This window comes from Onthophagus taurus, chromosome 11 (genome assembly GCF_036711975.1).
Source record: "Onthophagus taurus isolate NC chromosome 11, IU_Otau_3.0, whole genome shotgun sequence".
Classification (NCBI taxonomy): Eukaryota; Metazoa; Arthropoda; class Insecta; order Coleoptera; family Scarabaeidae; genus Onthophagus; species Onthophagus taurus.
Window position 1 is genome coordinate 21,557,013 of NC_091976.1, and position 20,814 is coordinate 21,577,826.

Sequence of the window (20,814 nt, forward strand, 5' to 3'; positions counted from 1 at the left end):
ACCGTAAATGAAAGACTAATATTTTTTGTAGCAACAAGAGAGGTAGAGCAGAGCGCACGGTGTTTGGCGTGTGTGCGTGCGGGACGCGTGCCCATTATCCTTTTTAGCATTTTTCCTTCGCCCTGGTAATAAAAATAAAAATTAATTGCGTTTTTAAAAGCAACAAAATGGTCGGTGGACGACGTGTAGACGTCGATATGACGTAAAAAAAATTTCCTATACGTAAATCTTTCTTTAAAAAAAAATTAAATCGTTACTTTCCCACAACGTAACCTTCCCCTTACTATGATAAATAATATGTAGTAAAGGCACTAAATCTTAATTCGACCGGGTTGGAGGCAATCGATCATTCCAAATCCTTTTTAGAGACCGCCGAAAGGACAATTAGGTTGTTTAAACAACGATTTCGCATTAGCATTAAAAAAGCGACGAAAATCCTTGGTAATCCTTAACGCTCGAGGTACGTTCCGTCATAAACTTATCCATCATAACAGTGTCAAATCGGCAACAAAGACTCTACAATTTCGCTCACCCCACCTGGTCGCGAACCGCTTATAAAAAAGAAAAATTTAAAAACCCATTTCGAACAGATGTTTCGTTCTGAATCGAGACCTCTCCCGAAATTAAAACTTCGACTCAACAGATAACAATATAAATTAAAAAGTTTCCCGCGAGTCCCGATATTAAAACTTCTCCGTGGAGGAGGTCTACCTGGAACATTACGCGTTTTTACTTTAAAATCCGAAGCTCAACCCCACACAAAACATCTTCCCTCGTCTTTTTTTTAATATTCGCCCGGTAATAAATGTTACTAGTTACACGAAACAGATGGTAGGTGAGTTTTCCTTTTCGAAATTTGGAAGTTAAAAGCCGCCGGTGAACAAATCTGTCAAGATGGGGATATGCCTGTGTTTAATATAGTCCTTGAGAAAAAAAAGCAACCCTCTACAAGATAACGACGATAAAGTCGGCTTTCTTTTTTGAGTTAGACTTGGGAACTGTAAAAGGAACTGTTGATTGAACTGTCCCTCACACGTGTTTTTTTTGTGGTTAAATGCAATTAGATTTCTAAAATTAAAATTTTTTTAAAACTTTAAATCCATCAACTTAATAATAACCTTCTTTTTAAGATTTTGTCTATTCCAGTGAATTAAAAAATTTTCCATAAAAATTTAAGTAAACAAAAACATCTTTAGTTCTTCAAAGTTAAACATAAACATCCTTAATAGAGACGAGACGATTTTATAACGTCACTTCATTAAAAAAGAGATGCTAGTAAACACTAAAATAGAAAAGTTAAGAAGGCGTTTTGAATGGACGAAAAAATGTTTATAAAAAAAAAATTTCTTTTCAAAGAAATTTAAGATATTTTTAGAGTCGTTTGTTCCGATTTCCATTGAACCAGAAAACTTTGATTGGATAAACCGAGGGGTTTAAATTCCAAATTATTCATCCTTCCTAGAGAACAACAAGAGGGAGAACGAAAATTAGTAAACTCAGAGGGGGCGTAGCTCCTTGACTAATGTCTGTGTCTTACGATTCGTCGAACTGTCTCCTATCAATTTCACAAACCGATAAATCTAAACAATTATTTATTTCTGTGTCGTTACACACGATTAAACTCTTCTCTTATTTGAGATTTACAAATTTAAACCTCTGGTAAATTTACAATCAACAATTTTTCTTATATCACTGTTAATAGGGGATCTTTCTGTTTGGACACACCAGGTCTTAACTCAACCTTTGAATAGTTATTTTAAATACGTTATCTTTCCATTGATAAAAATATCGATGTGGCCATATAATGAACAGTATGGAAGTTTCACCATCAAGAAATAGAACTAATCTAAATCAGACTCTGTACCATTATTTGCAGCAAGCAAATGTAAATTTAAGTATGGATTAGTTAAAGATGCATCTGCTCGGTATTCTGTATCGGAGTGGACTTCTTCTTTATTTCTGATAAGAACATTGATAAATAAAAAAGATCTGAGTAAAGAAACAAAGATATACCTGTACAAAGCAGTATATGTGCCAACATTGATATATGGATAATGCAGGATAAGCACAAAATCGAAGTAACAGCTGTAGAAATGAAATACTTAAGGTTAATAATACACAGGACCAGAAGAGATAAAATCAGAACCACAACGGAGGAACTAGGAACTAGAAACAGAACAGATACTTGCAGTGATACGGGCACGTGACCTATGTAGATGATACGAGGTTCCCAAAGAGGATGATGGAGCCAAAAGGAGAAGGGAAAAGTGGAAGGGAGAGACCCAGAACGAAGTGGTTTGGACAACATCATGAGTGCGATTCAACAGGGGGAAGGAACATTGAGGAATGGCGTTGAATAGAAAAGAGTACCAAAAATTGATGGAGAACTCGACCCCATAAGATATAAATCTGGAATTCAAATATATTCAATAAATTTAAAGAAGCATTAAACCTGAACTGATTATGCTTTATTCAAAAGTAGTAAATTCCATAATAAACTTCAGCGTTTAGAATACTGCTCGGTAATGCTTGAATTGGAAAATTTTGCTGTTGGTAACTTTTAAGGATACGAAAAACCAAATTTATATTGATCTGTATGAATTCGAATGGATGATGATAAGAGACTCCCAAAGAGAATGATGGAGAGAAGAGGAGAATGAGGAGACCCAGAACGAAGTGGCAGCATGAAGAGTGCGATTCAGCAGAGGGGAAGGAACATTGAGAAAGTAAAGAGAATGGCTGAATAGTAAAGAGTACCGAAAATGGATGGAGGACCTGACGCCATAAAATATAAGGGAAGAGGCAAATAAGAAGAAGTGAATTCGCAGAAATCTGGAATTCAAATAAATTCAATAAATATAAAGAAGCACTAAATCTGGACTGATTATGCCTTATTCAAAAGGAGCAAATTCCATAAGAAACTTCAGTATTTTCTACTCGGTAATGCTTGAAATGAAAAATTTCGCTGCTCATGACTTTTAAGGATATGAAAAACTACATTTGTATTGATTTGTATGGATCTTATGTATGATAAGAGGTTCCCAAAGAGAATGATGGAGAGAAGAGGACAAGCAGCATGAAGAGTGCGATTCAGCAGAGAGGAAGGAACATTGAGAAGTAAAGTGAATGGCTGAATAGAAAAGAGTACCAAAAATGGATCGAGGAGTCGACGCCATAAGATGTAAGGGAAAAGACAAAGAAGAAAGCGTTTTCTGCTCGGTAATGCTTGAATTGGAAAATTTCGCTGCTGGTAACTTTTAATCATATGAAAAACTATAATCACGTTGATGAAAAGTGTTTTCACTACAATGAGATGATCATTCCAACAATTTCTGTAATGAATGATTTGATGATAAATTAGGCATTTAGTCAAACATACAAGTAAAAACCGTATAGCTGGAATCTGTGGTAGAAACGAATACAGAAATATGATGGCTGATAAACTTCTCCCTGCTATTGAGGCTAAATAGCATACTCCTATTTATATTCAAACGAATAACGTTAAATCGCATCTTGATAAGGATAAAAGCACTACAATGATGTTAGCGCATTAAAATTCGTTAATATTCTAATAATCATAATATATAAGTTTTAATCAATAAATTTCAAGCTGTTTGCTGTCGTTCAGATGCTGCTTCAACGCTTCCAATCACGCTTTTAATGAACTGAATCAATATACATTAAACAGAGGTGGGTTTAAATTTCCCCTAATTCCATATTTCATGTTTTGAGGACTTTTATCATTTTACAAATGTAATTGGGTATAACCGGATATCATAATTTCGATGATGCAATAAATGAACTGAAAAGGTGCTTTTCTAGCTCTGTATTCTCAAATTGAGTTCATTATCAGTTTGATTATTCATAATTTCGTTTAAACTATACTAAAACACAATCTTGATAGAAGGTTGGAATCTTTGGAACATCGGGAACAACCCCAGTATTTCAAGTAATATATTATTGTGCTTTCCCATAAAAAAAACGTTTCAAATAAAAACATCGTTATAAACGTTATGTACCGGGTGTGACAAAGGTAAAATTGTAGAAATGCAATCAATTGTTTAAACATTTTGTACATAATATAGTCGGATCCTCATTCGATTAATTACTGATATATTACCATATAAGCTTTGTTATAATCAATTGCTTACATAATTACCGTAACGGGTGTGACATTGAAACTTCAAAGATGTAAAAGGATTATGATAAAATTATATGTTAATTATATTTCAAACAAAATTAATTCATTCATTCTCATTTAAACTCAGATTTAACATATGAAACCAGAAAGAGGAAATCCAACCTACTCAAAAATTATTCCTGATGTTTTCATGAGGTGTAATTGCAACACGTAAGAAGCTGTGTGGGTTTACAATGAATACTGCTTTGTAAAGATTGAGCAAATATATTTCTTAGGAGTTAATAACGTTCAATTTATACTTTTGCATATTTTGATTTGCCATCATATGTAGGCACTTTGGAAGTAATCGTAGTGTTCAGTGGGGAAGGTAGATGATTTTATACCAGTCATCAAAAAGTTTAACTAAAGAAGCTATTTTAAATGAATTTATAACAAATATTATACGAAACATTTTTCGATTAAAATAAAATTAATCCATGATGTGCTTTTTACCATACTATTCAAAGGGAAATAACGATCTAGTTATATTAATATATCACGCCACTTACGAAACATTTTTTAAAAAATTTCGAATAAAAATTGTTGCTGATTCAATTCCAAACATATATTATTTGAAAATGTTTTTGTTAAAACCATTTTCAACAAAGAATTATCCAAGAAACGTGAAATGATTTCAAATCAACGATTAAAACTGTTCTGTTAGATTTCATTTTTAACAAAACATTTATGATATAGAAAAATGTTTATTTACATTTTTTTCAAAATGAAGGAAGTTATATAAGAGAGTTCATTGCATCCATCTGATTAGTAAAAAAAAAGTTGTAAAGGAACAACTTCCTTTGATAAACAGTTCTGGTATATGGAATGTTATGGTATGAACTAGGAAAAAGTGACTTATGTTTAATATTCACACACACAACACATGTACTCGGCCGGGCTCATAGAACCCGTGAGCTTCTAGTCTATTCTTAATAAATTAATATCAACAAAGGAAACATGGTTTATATAACGAGCGCTCGCGCTACTCTCATCATCATGCCGAATAGAGGAGTCTACGTGGGATTACTAGTAATAAAACATCGAGTTTCACAATGTTTGGATAGCGCGGAACCGAACAAGAACCAGAAACGTTATTATTTAATAATCCGGGTGCCTAATAAACAAACATTAATATCTGCTTGAAAAACCGATTTCAACATCAGAAGGATCTCTATGAAGATCGTTACGTTTCCTGAGTATACTCGTGTAAAAAAGGCGTATTCACTCAAAATAAACTATCGTTGGCGCGGAAAGCTGCCATATGACACCATCTAATGAGAGTTATTTAAAGTAATAACCATAACGCGTTGAGCAGAGATTTCGTAAGAAATATTAACTGGCGCGATGAATGATACAGGCCAGATTGGACGATCATCTCTCGAACAGGATGCTAGTCAAAATAATTTCAAAACGCGCGATTTATATATAACTTTTTTTTATTATTAACGTTCGTTCTATTATTCGCGTGCTCGATATTACGTTATTCATAATTCAAAAATCCATAAAAAGAACTTCAAATATTTGTTCGTAATAAATCTTGCCTAAGCAGAGAAAAGTTCCCCATTAAAATTGAATTTTGTTTTTATGAATACACACAAGGGAATGGGCGTATTTTTAATACCGTATATAAACAAAACTAAAATAAACAGGTACCGCGCCGATTTTTTTTCTTTTTAATTTTTTGTTGCACAAAATTGTCGAGCGTGAATTTTTCATGAGAAGCAACGGGAAAATTTAGGTTGACTGATTGTTTGCGCTTTACTATTATTGTTTCCTGGTATTTATTCGAGCCAAAACGTTGTGAGCACATTTCAGCAAATAAAAACCGAAAAACGTAATTATTTATTCATTGTTATGGAACGATTTTTTTTTATAACGAATTCAAATTTATATTTTTGATAGTGGGGTACTTATACTGCGCATTTCATATAATTCATAATATATGAATACAGTAACCAGTAGTTATGAAACTACTATGGACTAGCACTGTCTCACATAAAACGTAAAATAGCTTAATAGTACATTGAGTAGTTTTGCAAAGGAAAAGTTTTACTTGGAAAAGGTGATGTTCTTATGATAACTCCGAGTTTTTAGAACTAGAACTAATACTAGACCTAGAACTAGAAACATTCGGGTTTAGCCGTTTTAAGAGACGCACGGCTACACCCGAATGTTTCCAGTTCTAGGCCTAGTGTTAGTTCTAGTTTTACACTAGCACTGTTACTATGTGGAACTAACACTATACCTAGAACTAGAATCATTTGGGTTTAGCCGCACGTCTCTAAAGACGGCTAAACCCAAATGATTCTAGTTCTAGGTATAGTGTTAGTTCTAGTTTTACAATTGCACTGTCACTAAAACTAACATTAGAGCTAGAACTAGAAACATTTGGGTTTAGCCGAGCGTCTCTTAAGACGGCTAAACCCGAATGATTCTAGTTCTTGGTCTAGCGCTGTATAACAACTAAAACTAGAACTAACACTATACCTAGAACTAGAATCATTCGGGTTTAGCCGTCTTTAGAGACTTGCGGCTAAACCCAAATGAGCCGCAAGTCTCTAAAGATAGCTAAACCCAAATGATTCTAGTTCTAGGTCTAGTTATAGTTCTAGTTTTATACTAGCACTGTTACTCTGTAGAACTAACACTATACCTAGAACTAGAATCATTTGGGTTTAGCCGCAAGTCTCTAAAGACGGCTAAACCCGAATGATTCTAGTTCTAGGTATAGTGTCAGTTTTAGTTGTGGTATTTTAGCTAACTAGCGCTACCTACCAGCCGTCTTAAGAGAGGTACGACTAAACGGAATATTTCTTGTTCTAAGTCTAGTGTTAGTTCCAGTGCAAGTCTAGTTTTATAGAAAAATATAAATATGTAATATATAGAAAAATATGAAATATACTTTTGTATGTTACATCTTAAGTGAAATTCACAGTATATTGATTTTTATTTATTAATCCGGGATTACGGGGTTGTTCTGTATACGAGGGGTTCTTTCGAGGATGATTTAGAGGGTTCATCTAATTCTAGGCCACACGGTCAATGGATAATATTGATTTCTTTTTTAGTGCGTAAAATAAATATTTCAACAGTTGCTACAACAAAAATTAAAACGTTGCTTTTTGTTGAATAAATACAACGAATATTTAATGAAGTTTCTCACGTTGGTATTATTTAAAAACTTAAATTACATAAAATCAGGTGGAGATAATGATATTGCACATAAGTAATTAAAATTGAGTTCCGGTTATTCTTTCATTATTCCAATTACACTTTATTAATTAATCTTTATTACATCATTTAATTTTTTTATTTTCAATAATCAATTATGTAATGCTTAATTTATATGGAAATACTTTTACAACATTGATCGTTTTTTCAAAAGATAACGTTTCCAAACAAAATCCACAGCATGATAAGCTCTCCGCGGAATAACTCCATATGTTTTTAACTACGAAGAGAACATAAAACGCACATTTCGCTATTATTTAATATAAACGGGGTGATTCGTCGATACTGTCATCAAACATTGATAACTCGGATATATCGTTCGAAATAATAATCCATCGTTCTCTACCCAATTTTCTCTCTCTCCATGTGTAAATATCTAACGTATATATAAATGTATTTTTAAACGTTCGCAAAACAATTATTACACACGTTCCCGGTGAACACACGCCGAACATTAATAAAACGTTTATAATACACGATACCTGAGCACACTGTATCTACATCAAATACAGATAACGATTGGACCTGATGATAAAATTTCCTAATATTAATTGCCAAGTGTGAAACGAAAAAATGATTATAATAGACACAACCAAAAATAAAATCATCAAATCTACCTCTACATTTTGATTTATTGCATTCGTTTTCTGACGTGGAGGAAAAACAACACCTGTGTTTGAAATACCGAAATTAAACACACACACTTATACATTTATATTATTATTATATTGATGAAAACGATAAAAAAATTATCTCTTTTGCAATAAATCCCATTTAAATAAACAAATCCAAAAGGGTTTTTTCTGTTTTACCAGGTGATAAAAAAGAAAATATTTCCTAATTATAAACAAAGAGAGCTATTCTTCCGCGGAGCGTCATCATTTTGCGCTTTGTCAGCTAAAAATAAAAAGGGATCCCTTTTTTCGCCCCCATCGTCCTATCCGATTACAATCGAGCCACACTGTTCGAGATACGATCACAAAAGATATCGAATGCGAGAAGAACATGTTAAAACAATGGGGTTCGAATCACTTCAGATATCGAACGTGGAAGGGTTGAGATCTGGAGACGTCGCCATCACCGGAAAATCAGAGACTCTCCTATAGAGGTACCCCCATGTGTTCTCTCCACTTCAGATGGGAGTATCTCATTTCCGGTTTATTATGTATTCGATACAGGCAGATGTAAAAAAATCGTGATTAAAAGATAAATGATCAAGTATATAACTAAAATGATGACTATGATTAATTTTATGTTATATAATATTAAATCATCACCTTTAAAGACAGAATATTTTAGCATTCATCAATGCAGTTATTCCCTAAAGTTACATTTTCCTCGAAAACCTAACTTTTAAACAAATATTCATCGACTGGAAGTGTAATAATTGTATATATATTCCAATTAGTTTTACCTGGTGCATGATGCTTTTTGTGCTTGCAGATGACTAGCAGCAAGATAAGAAGTTAACAAATTAAAATGTACATCTACAAAGCTTGATACTCGAAAATCATTCATGCGTAAGCTCATTAAATCTCTAGATTGAAACCAAAAAACCTCATGAGTACCCAGTTTGTGGTGAATACAAAGTAATTTGATGTGTTCTTCAAGACGGAAATGTAGTCTTTTGTGGTCATAAAAAATGCTTGATGTTAGGTTATACCAAATTTTAAGTTTCCATGATGGCCAGTTTATTTTATACACATTTTTAAATATCACCTATGTCATTTAACGTTTCTCGAAAGTGAGGTTAAAGAAAAAAATTGATTTCTCCGAGACGGTTAGGATTTTGGAAATAAAATTTTTTGTGGTTATAAAGAAATATTTGAGGTTAGGTAATACCAAATTATAAGCTTCCAGGGTTACCAATTTATTTTATATAAATTAAAAAAAATCACCGGTTAATTTAGTGTTGTAAGTGAGGTTAAAGAAAAAATATTGTTTTCTCCTTAACAGTTCGGATTTAAGAAATAAAACTTTTTGGTGTTATAAAGGAATGTTCAAAGTAGGGTTATACCAAATTATAAGCTTCCAGGGTTAGCACTTTATTTTATACAAAATTTTGAAGTTATCGGATAATTTGATGATTATTGAAAGTGAGGTTGGAGAAAAACATGGTTTTCTCCAAGACGGTTAGGATTTTAGAAATGAAAATTTTTGTGGTTATAAAGAAATATTTGAGGTTAGGTAATACCAAATTATAAGCTTCCAGGGTTACCAATCTATTTTATATGAATTAAAAAAAATCGCCTTTTAATTTGGTGTTTGTTGTAAGTGAGGTTAAAAAAAAAATGTTTTCTCCATAACAATTAGGATTTAAGAAATGAAACTTTTTGATGTTATAAAGGAATGTTCAAGGTAGGGTTACACCAAGTTATAAGCTTCCAGGGTTAGCACTTTATTTTATACAAAATTTTGAATTTATCGGTTAATTTGATGAATATTGAAAGTGAGGTTGGAGAAAAATATGATTTTCTCCAAGACGGTTAGGATTTTAGAAATAAATTTTTTTGTGCTTATAAAGAAATATTTGAGGTTAGGTAATACCAAATTATAAGCTTCCAGGGTTACCAATTTATTTTATATAAATTTAAAAAAATCGCCGGTTAATTTAGTGTTGTAAGTAAGGTTAAAGAAAAAATATTGTTTTCTCCTTAACAGTTAGGATTTAAGAAATGAAACTTTTTGATGTTATAAAGGAATGTTCAAGGTAGGCTTATACCAAATTATAAGCTTCCAGGGTTAGCACTTTATTTTATACAAAATTCTGAAATTATCGGTTAATTTGATGTTTATTGAAAGTGAGGTTAAAGAAAAATATTGTTTTCTCCAAGACGGTTAGGATTTTGGAAATGAAATTTTTTGTGGTTATAAAGAAATATTTGAGGTTAGGTAATACCGAATTATAAGCTTCTAATGTGACCACTTTATTTGTTTTTAAAGTTTTAGTTTCTGCGCTGATAGATTCTAGCACCACATAAAATGAAATCATACTTCAGTATCCAATTATTAATTAATTAATGACCTAATTATTCGGCTGATTTTCCGATAATCCAGCTTATTCCAATATGCCTTGAATAAAGAATATTCAAGAATACGACACGTTTTTTCGTCTAGGAACAAATAAATATTGAAACAACACGATGACTTGTTTCTAAAACTGTTGCAAACCGTGTATATGTATATAATAGACGATTCCGGGTTTGCAAAACTAAACGGTATCTAGCAATGGGTAAGATAAGCTATCATCATAATGACTAACAAGAAATATTAGATTTGGGTGTTATACTCCTATTGCACTTTTAGCACTATATCGACGTTCTGGAATCGTTTTATGAATGCTTTGGAACTTGGCGCCTGAAGCATCAAGCACTAGTTTGATATACGCACGGTTAAACCCGGAGAATATGACTTAAGCTATTTAATTAAAGTATAAAGATGCTTACGGTAGCAAAATTGTAATCCTTGAACTATGTAATGATTCTCATTCTCATCTGTAGCAGAAAATACTTCCAATTTGGACAATAACATATAGCATATTCAAAACGTTATTTGCTTGATAATCTGTAAGATTTTGATTAAATGTTACACAGCAATGTTTTAGAATAGTGTTAGATGACGTGCGAACGGTTCTATCTCAATCTGCCTATTATTCGATAAGAATCTATCTTGAAGAGAAATGTGTGGCTCATTGTCGTGTGAATCCAACCTTAGGATATTTATGATAATCGGCTGTGTTGCCACCGATTTACACTGATGTTGGGTTTGTTCGCGACTTTCAGTTGTTGCTAAAGGTAATAAACGCGATCTCACTTTTCCTGGTCTGAAACGTCAATAATAATCTTAACCTTAATAATATCTTTCGTCTGTATTTATGGAGATTAAGAAATCATTTTTGTAGCAAATTAAAGTTTGATATTTCCTCTTTAATTTATTGAATGATTTGATTGTTAGCTTTAGGTGCCTATTATGTGGTGATGTCGTATTATAGTTTGCTTTGGACATAATAGCCGAGTACAAGAGGTTATTCACAGTTCAGAAATGAATTATAAGGCTAATATTTGATATGACCGGATATGAATTATGCGAAATAACTAACATCGATTGCTTACTCTCTAAGTCCAGCAACAGACATTTTCCCCCATTTTTCCAATCTACTTCCATCGCCAATGTACTATATTTGTTATGTTTAGTTTCCGCCTCGCCTTATCCCTTTCTGGAAAAATAACTTTTAGTACACGCTTATAGTTGAATTAATACTAGACCTAGATCAAGATACATTCGGGTTACAGTCAGTTTCAGTCGGTTTTAATTGTCATTTAGCACTAAATAGTAGTGTAAAACTAGAACTAACACTAGACCTAGAACTAGAAACATTCGGGTTTAGCTCTTAAGACGGCTAAACCCGAATGTTTCTAGTTCTAGGTTTAGTGTTAGTTCTACTTCTAGTTCAATAAAAATATACAATAATCTAACGCTGAGTAACAATTAAAACTAGAACTAACACTAGACCTAGAACTAGAAATATTTGTAATTTTCTCGAAACTTTCTAGTTCTAGGCCTAGTGTTAGTTTTAGTTTTACTTGAATAAAAGTATTACACAACAGTCTAACGGTGAATAACAACTAAATCTAGAGCTAACACAATCACTAGAACTAACACTAGAAGTAGAAATATTTGGGTTTAGCCGTCTTAATTAAACTAGAGAGTTAATAGAGATTTAGATTAGTTTGAGAATTATAACTGCCATTACCGATAATATTGATGATAAAAAAGTTATAACTATGTTGATATTTAATTCTGTTAAACCTATGCGGATTTTCCAAGTGAAAATTGCCGTGGGGATGTTCACACGTCGACCGTTAGCGTATTTAATCGAATACGTAACGTAATTCAATAGCAATCGTAACCCAAGGCGGTCAATTAACATCAGGGGGTTGGGTTAAATCGAGAATTTCGTGCGCGAATCACCATGTAATTAAACTCTGTAATAACACAAATTGTTGAATAAAATTTTTAGATTTGAATAAAAAAAATTTAATATAACTTTGACCCTTTTGTTGAAATAATTTTTTTTTAAATCCCGGATGATCGTTGAAGTCACGTTTCCGCTCCGGAAAAGAAACGAGAAGATAAAAGTGCGTATTAACCTCCCTCGATTTAGGTGTATCTTGCGTCTCCGAGGGCCAATTGCAATTTGCTTCGTTCTTTTTTTACTTCTTCCGCTCTGAGGCGCGCCCTAATCGTCGGATTATGAATCTTTTTATCTTCGTGCATCTTTTCGGCTCCGGGGAACAATGTTTAAAACGAGCCGGAAAATCTCAACAGACGCCAATCTTATCGTGTCGAAGTGGAGGAGTTAATAAGAAAACGAGGGGGCGAGAATTTCGGGGGCGCCTTCAAGTGGTTTCACTATTTACGTCTCACCGGGTTTAACTTATCTTAGGTTGTGGTAGTTCGTGTGCCACTTGACTTACGAAAAGAAATAAACCAGAAGCCCACACAAATATACTAATTTTTTTGTAGTGGCGCCACATAATGTTATACTCTTACAACAAAAAAAAACATATGTGAACTTGACTTTTACTTTTACTACCTCAAGTGGTTTAAACTTGAAAGATAAATAGGGTTGATTATATTCTTAAATTAAATGAATAACATCGTTTAGGAGGAAAGAAAAAAATTGTGATAGTTTTTGATGATTTTGATTTTCTTTTTTTAGAAGGTTCTCAGAGTTTGAATATTAATCATCGTAACTTTTTTAACCGCAGTAATTCTCTACCATTTCGCAGTTCCAGGCCCGGAAGACCACCCAAAAGAGCTCCAGTCGGATTGAGTTTGGCCGCTTCACATCTCCAACATCAACAGCTGAAGAAACAACGTATGGACAATGGGGATTATCCATATGAAAATGGTCACATGGGGGGTAAGTTTATTCTTTCAAATTGTTTTTTACCTACAACTATTACTAAATTCTTGTTATCTTTTGTATAAAAGGGTAACATGTACCGCGCGGAATTCAAATAACCGGAGTTGAACGAAAACGCCGCTTCGGATTATTAATAACAAAGGTATCCGGTCGAAATATTCGCGTATTGTGTGTCCCCGGAGTTCCGTGTGATCTGTTTACGCTGAATATTCGCAGTTGGGGGCGAAAATATGTCGGTTATTAAACCCTTTTGGGCGCGGATACAACACAATCGAGGTAATTAAGTACGTGGCGGCATTCGCGGACCCTTTGTAAAGCTCTGAATTTTTTTTGGGTCTGTTCCCCGGAATTTGGTGTTCGTGTTTATCGCCAATAACTATGGGTATAGTGGAAACGGCGTCGTCTAAATGATTAATGCGTCAATTGGCTGTAAAAGAAACACATGGTTTCTCGACGATGCTAATTGCAGTTTAACACGAAATCCTGACCGATATTAAAAAAGTTTTTATTCTTTTAATTCAAATTTTAGTTTCAACTGATTTTAATTTTCGAATAAAAATCTTTTTGATTTAAAATGTAAAACGAGCATAATTAAATTCAGCGGCAGTTACAAACGAACGATTAAGTTCGTTGAATGAGAGAGTTGCTCGTATAACGACGTTGCTCGATTCGAAAGATTACCCGTGAAAAATTTTCTTCGCCTCGTGTAACCGTGTGTGTGTGTATTAACGCGGTTATTTTAAAAAGACAGATGGTCCGGTGAATAATTCTCCGAATTCCCCAACGGTTTTACACCGTTTATTAAATGAGATTCAAGTTCACCAAAAAGGCGGACTAATTTTAAACCAAGAATACGGTGGTTTGTAAAAAAGTTGTAAGAGTCAGGTTGGATTGAAATTGACACAGTATACAAAAAAATTAATTATAGATTATGTTATTATCATTGACTTTAACTACTAAGTTATCCAAGTTGTCATAAATTTTGCTTACCTGTCAGTTTCATTGACTATTGATGTAGTAAATCATGCAGTAGAATGTGTGTGTTGTATGATGCAAAATAGATGAATGATAAAGTGCTAAATTATGCAAAAAGATGTTTTTTTTCGGAAATAATGAAAAAAAATCATGTTTATGTTAAAGTACAATAAAATATTTTCAAATCCATAAACAGTTTTGTTCTGATAGCTCCAGGGCAGAGGTGCCTAATCATTTTGGATCTAAATTTGATGATTAAGCTGTATTTGTATTTGACATAGGATCCAAAATCCATTTTCGTGTTATCCTTCCAAATCAACATGAGAAATATCCAATTAGTTTTTTAAATACAGCTGATAATGCGAGGCAAGTGGTTATTAATACAAATTTTCCCACAAAACCGTTTCAAGTTTCCATTAAATTCAAGTCATCAACTAAAATTGCAACTAAAATTTACTTATAGTTTGTCAAAATACGTTTTTGAATACCCAGACAAATTATTTCTGGAAATTTAGAATCCTATGATGCGAATTTATTGATCTGCATATTTTGATCAGCTATTTTATCCTACCAATTTACAGCTTTTGTCGATTTTGAAATATAGTAAATACATATATATAAATACAGTATACGTATAACAGCATCCCCAATCAGATTAATCATAAAGGACATAACGAAAGTATGTATACAAAGTACTTGAAACATTATTCCAGAATACACCACACACAGAGACACCTTATATAAAAAGGGAAACAAAAAAGCTGTGCTATACAAAGTGTATGGCAACACCCACCTGATGATTATAGATCTAAAAATGCGACCATAAAAGCGGTAAGGAATTTACATCAACAAGCAACAACTAAAATCAAGATGGGACAGAAAGTGTCTAATGGCTTCTATATCACTAAAGGACTTAAGCTACCTATACACGACATTGTTCAAAATATGTCTAGAGTAAGAACGACATCGTCATCAACACACTATGTTTCGCCGACGAACAAATAGTAATCATACAGGACTAGCAAGACCAGGAAGATTAAACTCATAGAAAAATACAATGACTAGGACCTGTAAGTTAATATACAACAGGATCTTAATCTAAACGATGGGAGATGCATAAAATATACTAGCTAGTATAAATATTTGGAAACATAAAAAACCAAGGCGGAACACTAGAGTGCACCATAAAGGATAGAAACATAAAAGACAGAACATCAGCGAATCATGGACAATGCTATATTCTGGGATAAAGACGTATCGAACAACAATAAGCAGCAAATCTATAACATGATAGTAAAGAGCATACTAACATACTGTCTCAAAAATGGATTACTGACGAAGAGCGACAGGAAAATCGAAGATGAATTGGATCACCAACGACAGAATACACGAGATTATGGGAGAACACACACACATAATCTAAGGGAGTAATAGACGACATAAGAGTAAACCAGCTAAGATAGTACGGACTTATACAAAAAAAGTCAGATAGAGGGTGACCAAACAAATTTGGCAATGGACGCCCGAAGAAAGAAGAAGGAATGGAAGACCGAAGATAAGTTTGAGAGATGGCATAGATAAAGAACATAAAGAGGAGGATTTCTTTTTTACTTTGGATAGCACAGTTAAAGAACTTTCCTATTTAGGAGGATTTCAACACCACTGTCTCAGTGTTTCGTATGGTATGTTTCTTAATATGCAGTTCTTAGGTTCGATATTCCTAACATTTGCTTTGCGGAATCCCTTGTCCCACGTCATTGACATTATTACAACGTAGTTTGGTAGTTACAGTTTTTAGACATAAAAACATGAAGAACCCCAGTAATGATGTTCTGCTTGATTTCTACCCCACAAAAACAGAAATGCGCTTATTCGTTGTCGTGAACAGATGAAGAACATAAAAAAGGGAATTAGAAGACTTCTGCTTTACTTTGAATAGCATAGTTAAAGAACCTTCCTATTTAGGAGGATTTCAACATCGTTGTTTCAGTGTTTCGTATGGTATGTTTCTTAATATGCACTCTCATTTAGCTTTTCTTAGGTTCGATATTTCTAACATTTGCTTTGAGGAATCCCTTGTCCTACGTCTTTGACATTATTATAGCGTAGTTTGGTAGATACAGTAACAGTAAGGCATGAAAACATGAAGAACCCCAGTAATGATGTTCTGCTGTATTCCTGCCACGCAAAGACAGAAATGCACATCTTCGTTGTTGTGAATAGATAAAGAACATAAACAAAGGAAACTAAAACAGGATTTCTTCTTTACTTTAAATAGCACAGTTAGGGAACCTTCTTATTTAGGAGGATTTTAACTCATTGTCTTAGTGCTTCGTATGGTATGTTTCTTAATATGCACTCTCATTTAGCTGTTTTGAGGTTCGATATTTACGAACCTTTGCTTTGAGGTACTCCTTGTCCCACGTCATTGACATTATTACAACGTAGTTTGGTAGTTACAATTATTAGGCGTGAAAATATAAACCCCTGAATGATGTTCTGCTTGATCCTGCCCCGCAAAGACAGCGCTCTTCGTTATCATGAATAGGTAAAGAACATAAAGAAAGGAAACTAAAAGACGACTTCTTCTTTATTTTGGATAGCACATTCTTCTTATTTAGGAAGATTTTAACAACATTGTCTCAGTATTTCGTATCGTATGTTTCTTAATATACACTCTCATTTAGCTCTTCTGAGGTTCATGAAATAACAGTAAGGCATGAAAACATGAGGAACCCCAGTAATGATGTTCTGCCTGATTCCTGCCCCACAAAGACAGAAATGCGCTTCTTCGTTGTCCACAAAGTTGCATTGGGTGGCCTTTTTGATCGTATTATAAAGTCTTCCCCAATCACCTGGACTTAATTCTTGGGCGATCATAACCTTATAAGGGTGTAATTTTAAATGAGTGCGCAATTATGATTCAATATGAAGTGAATATTACGCACATATGAGGGTTTCGCCAGCTAGGTTTGAGCTTGATAATCATAGATCTTAAATTGTTATAAATAGATTCGTTAAAAATGATTTGTAATTTTCGACAATCTTTTAAGTTTTAACCGATTACCCTGAAGGGATACCAAAAAAAGGTTTCACAAAGCGTAGATGGTCTCGCGTTAAATGATATATTTATAAACAATAATTTCTTTCGGACCACAGTAATCATTTGAATAGCCCTCCCGATCGCTATAATCAAGCGTTTAGGGCTCCGATGGTCGTAAACGCGCTTAACCATCAGAAAACAAATTCTAAATGGATCGCGGGAAAATTACACGGCCGCAGGGTCAGACCCAAAAAAGCGGCAGAAAGAGCTGGGTCTCGGGTACGTTTCTTTTCTTCTTGGATCGAAAAAAAAGGAGGGGGCGCATGTCATTCGTTGGCAGGCTAAAACGCGTGTGACTATTCATTTGATAATTGCAGTGATTTAGTACCTTTGATCGCTGTGGGCAAGGATAAATACCGGGCTGCGCCACTTCGAAAACCAGTTACAGAATCCATTTAATATCCATCTCTCCGGTCACGGTCTCTGCCTTTTGATTTTTCGAACCTATTAGTGTCACGTCCATCGAATAACTCAACCGTCGATTTTCTCGTTTTTGCGCATCGAAAACTCTACTCTCATCATCTCAAACTTGTAATATTAACTTTTTTTAACCTAAAATTACGTTTATCGATTTTACATCAATAATATATTTTATCATCAATAACTTGAAATTAATAAAATTTCAAATAAAATTATTTTCTTTAAACACGTCATCAGCTTCCTCTGAAACTTATTACTTTGCAAATCATACCATCTGGTTTATATTTCAGGACGCCTACACTGAAAATCAATCTCTCTTTCAATGCTTCGATAATTTCCTCTCTATCTTTGTGTGGACGCACCGCTAAGACACAAAAAAATAAGTAATAAGAATGAAAGCTCGTATTGGCGATGCATGAAATATGACTCCAAATTGAATATAATTTGAATAATGCCGCCCGGCTAGTTCCATCGCTCCGGGACAGGAATTCATTATCAGTTATGGGCTCTGGTGCTCGAGATAAGTGGAAGAGGCCGCCTCGCCGACGTAACCCACTCGAAGAAGTTAAATTCGAGGTAATTTAATCGGTATTAAACCGACCACTTAAATTAGAGAGACTGAGTTTTGAGATTCATTGCAAAACGACCTCAATAAAAACATACATAAATTCGTTTTCTAAAATTTATTTGTCTTCTTATTATAACTTTGTCATTACGTCGTGTGTTTTAGGATTCCAAAAATATAAGTAGGTTTCGCAAAAATATACAACACTTTCTGGGCCCATCTGGGCAACATCAATAAATTGCGCACATGTTCTCGTTTAGAGGACGCATTTATGTCGATGATAAATATTATTTAGGCGAAGAATTGATTATTAGAAGGATATTTTTTTAACTATGTGGGAATGTTGTGGAACAATCGTAATCTTAAACGTTCACATGTACGCTAGTTTCACAATTGTTTAATTATGTAAAGGCGAGATGGGAAGCAAACCAGAAGGCCCCCGTACGCTGCCGCCGTATTAATAATGTAATTTATTAAATGTAAACACCGACAGCCACAGAGTGTGCGTTTCTAACCTTTCCCACATTGCGTTTCTCCGAAGCTTTACAACGAAAATAATGAGTAGGGAAACTATTTTAGACGATGGCGTTATATATATGTATTACTTTGTTATCCATTGAATTATTTAAGAATTTTATCCCCTTCAATAAAATAATAAAACCGGTGAGAAAACAACAGAAAAAAAATAATTTAATTATGTTTATCGGGTCCTTTATGGGCAGGGTCACAGGCAATAAAACACGGATTCCCCGGATCTTTTCTGATCCCGAGAGGGGCTCGCGCAACGATCTAATATAACACTCTTAATTATCTCACTCCAGGACCAATAAAAAAAGTTGTGAATCACGGAATCATTAACTGTAATTGCCGTGGATAGATAAAGGCTTCACGAACCGATCGTAAACGATGGTGTTTATTTTATTTCCTTTAACGACACACTCTTCAAAACCTATTGAGAAAAAAATCAACCTAATCACCGACATAAAACAAAGCCCTATATAAGAAAAGAACTTTTTATGGGTTCAAAACGATTTCGGCGAAAAGCAAAAGATAACAATGAAAAGAGGATTATAACAAATGATGAGGATAAGGAGAACGCGCCTCTCAACACATAAACGGTCGCGCTTCCACATATTAGATAATAATAAAGGCGGGGTAATTCCCGTGTCTTTAAGATATGGATACGTATAATTATTTACGGCCTTCCTGTAATTACGTTGGGCAGGGAAACAAGATAAACTTAATGCATAATAGATCGTTAAATCCCAACGATCTAGTTTACTTTTTTCTGATATTTGTTGTTTCATCAAAATGTTATTAGGAAAAAACAACTATAATACATATTAAATATAAAATTGACGAAACCCAACTTTTATACACCTTATTTACTTTTATATATGACAAATTTTGTTACTGCAATTAGTTGTGGTTGAATTTTAAATTGAATTGAATTTTAGCACAATTACATTATTTTGAAATCTAAAACATTTCTAGAATTCGAGAACTAAGTTTCAAGCAGAATAATGAGTTGTATAGATCATGATTCATGTCTTCATCCTGCTGATACCATGAGGCTTGTATATTAAATTCTTTGGTGTTTGGACGTCAAGCATTCTCAAAGCACACCAACAAATAAAAATTAAATAGAAATGTGCTTTGTTGCTTGCTTTAAAAATTAAATTAGTTTTCACAGCTCCTTATCATAATCTCTACATCTTCTCGAATCTGTTCAATTCTTATTTTAGACACATATTGGTTCTAGTCAGTTTCTACTAGTGAATTGTGTTGTTTCATGACTGGTGTCTTCTCAGCTTGCAAAGAGGAATCCCAATTGCAACATATTGTTATCTTTATTATCTATACTTCTAGATTTCATATCGATCACTTCAACACTTCAACCATTGTCTCAGCTTCTTGATCAGGGATTAGTAATTCTTCGGATTATTTGATGAAATAATGCCTAATGTCTGAGAAGTACGAAGGAGAAGAGGAGGACATCTTGTGCGTCGTTTAATGCCCAATAAAGCTGAAAATCTTGATTCAAGTCTTTATCCTGCTGATACCAATGTGAGGCATGTATATTAAATTCTTTGATGTTTGGACGTCAAGTATTCTCAAAGCACACTAACAGATGAATTTTAAATTACTCAAATGTCATTAACGCACTTCATAAGTGTTATCAACAACGCAGTAACAAAAATTTTTGTTGCTTACTATCCTACACATAGGGAAATATGCTTTGTTGCTTGCTCTAAAAATTCCATTCGTTTCCACAGCTCCTTATCATAATCTCTATACCTTGTCGAATCTGTTCAATTCTTATTTTAGACACATATTGGTTCTAGTCAGTTTCTACTGGTCAATTGTGTTGTTTCATGACTGGTGTTCTATAAGATAGCTTGCAAAGACGA

General features: G+C 33.7%; 2 protein-coding genes across 5 annotated transcripts in view; one reads left to right on the top strand and one right to left on the bottom strand.

Moving 5' to 3' along the window:
- Nucleotides 1-20,814, bottom strand: part of LOC111418068 (TBC1 domain family member 15-like) — a 245,047-nt gene that overhangs the window by 72,350 nt on the left and 151,883 nt on the right. The gene's annotated exons all lie outside the window — the stretch shown is intronic.
- Nucleotides 1-20,814, top strand: part of LOC111418066 (dachshund family transcription factor) — a 198,862-nt gene that overhangs the window by 66,229 nt on the left and 111,819 nt on the right. For 2 of the 4 annotated variants that reach the window (XM_023050498.2, XM_071199707.1), the window contains one exon: nt 13,204-13,337. In XM_023050498.2, coding sequence (XP_022906266.1) covers nt 13,204-13,337 — 134 coding nt within the window. Of the gene's footprint in view, nt 1-13,182; nt 13,338-20,814 lie in introns of all 4 variants that reach the window. The other 2 variants (XM_023050497.2, XM_023050499.2) reach the window with 2 other exon arrangements.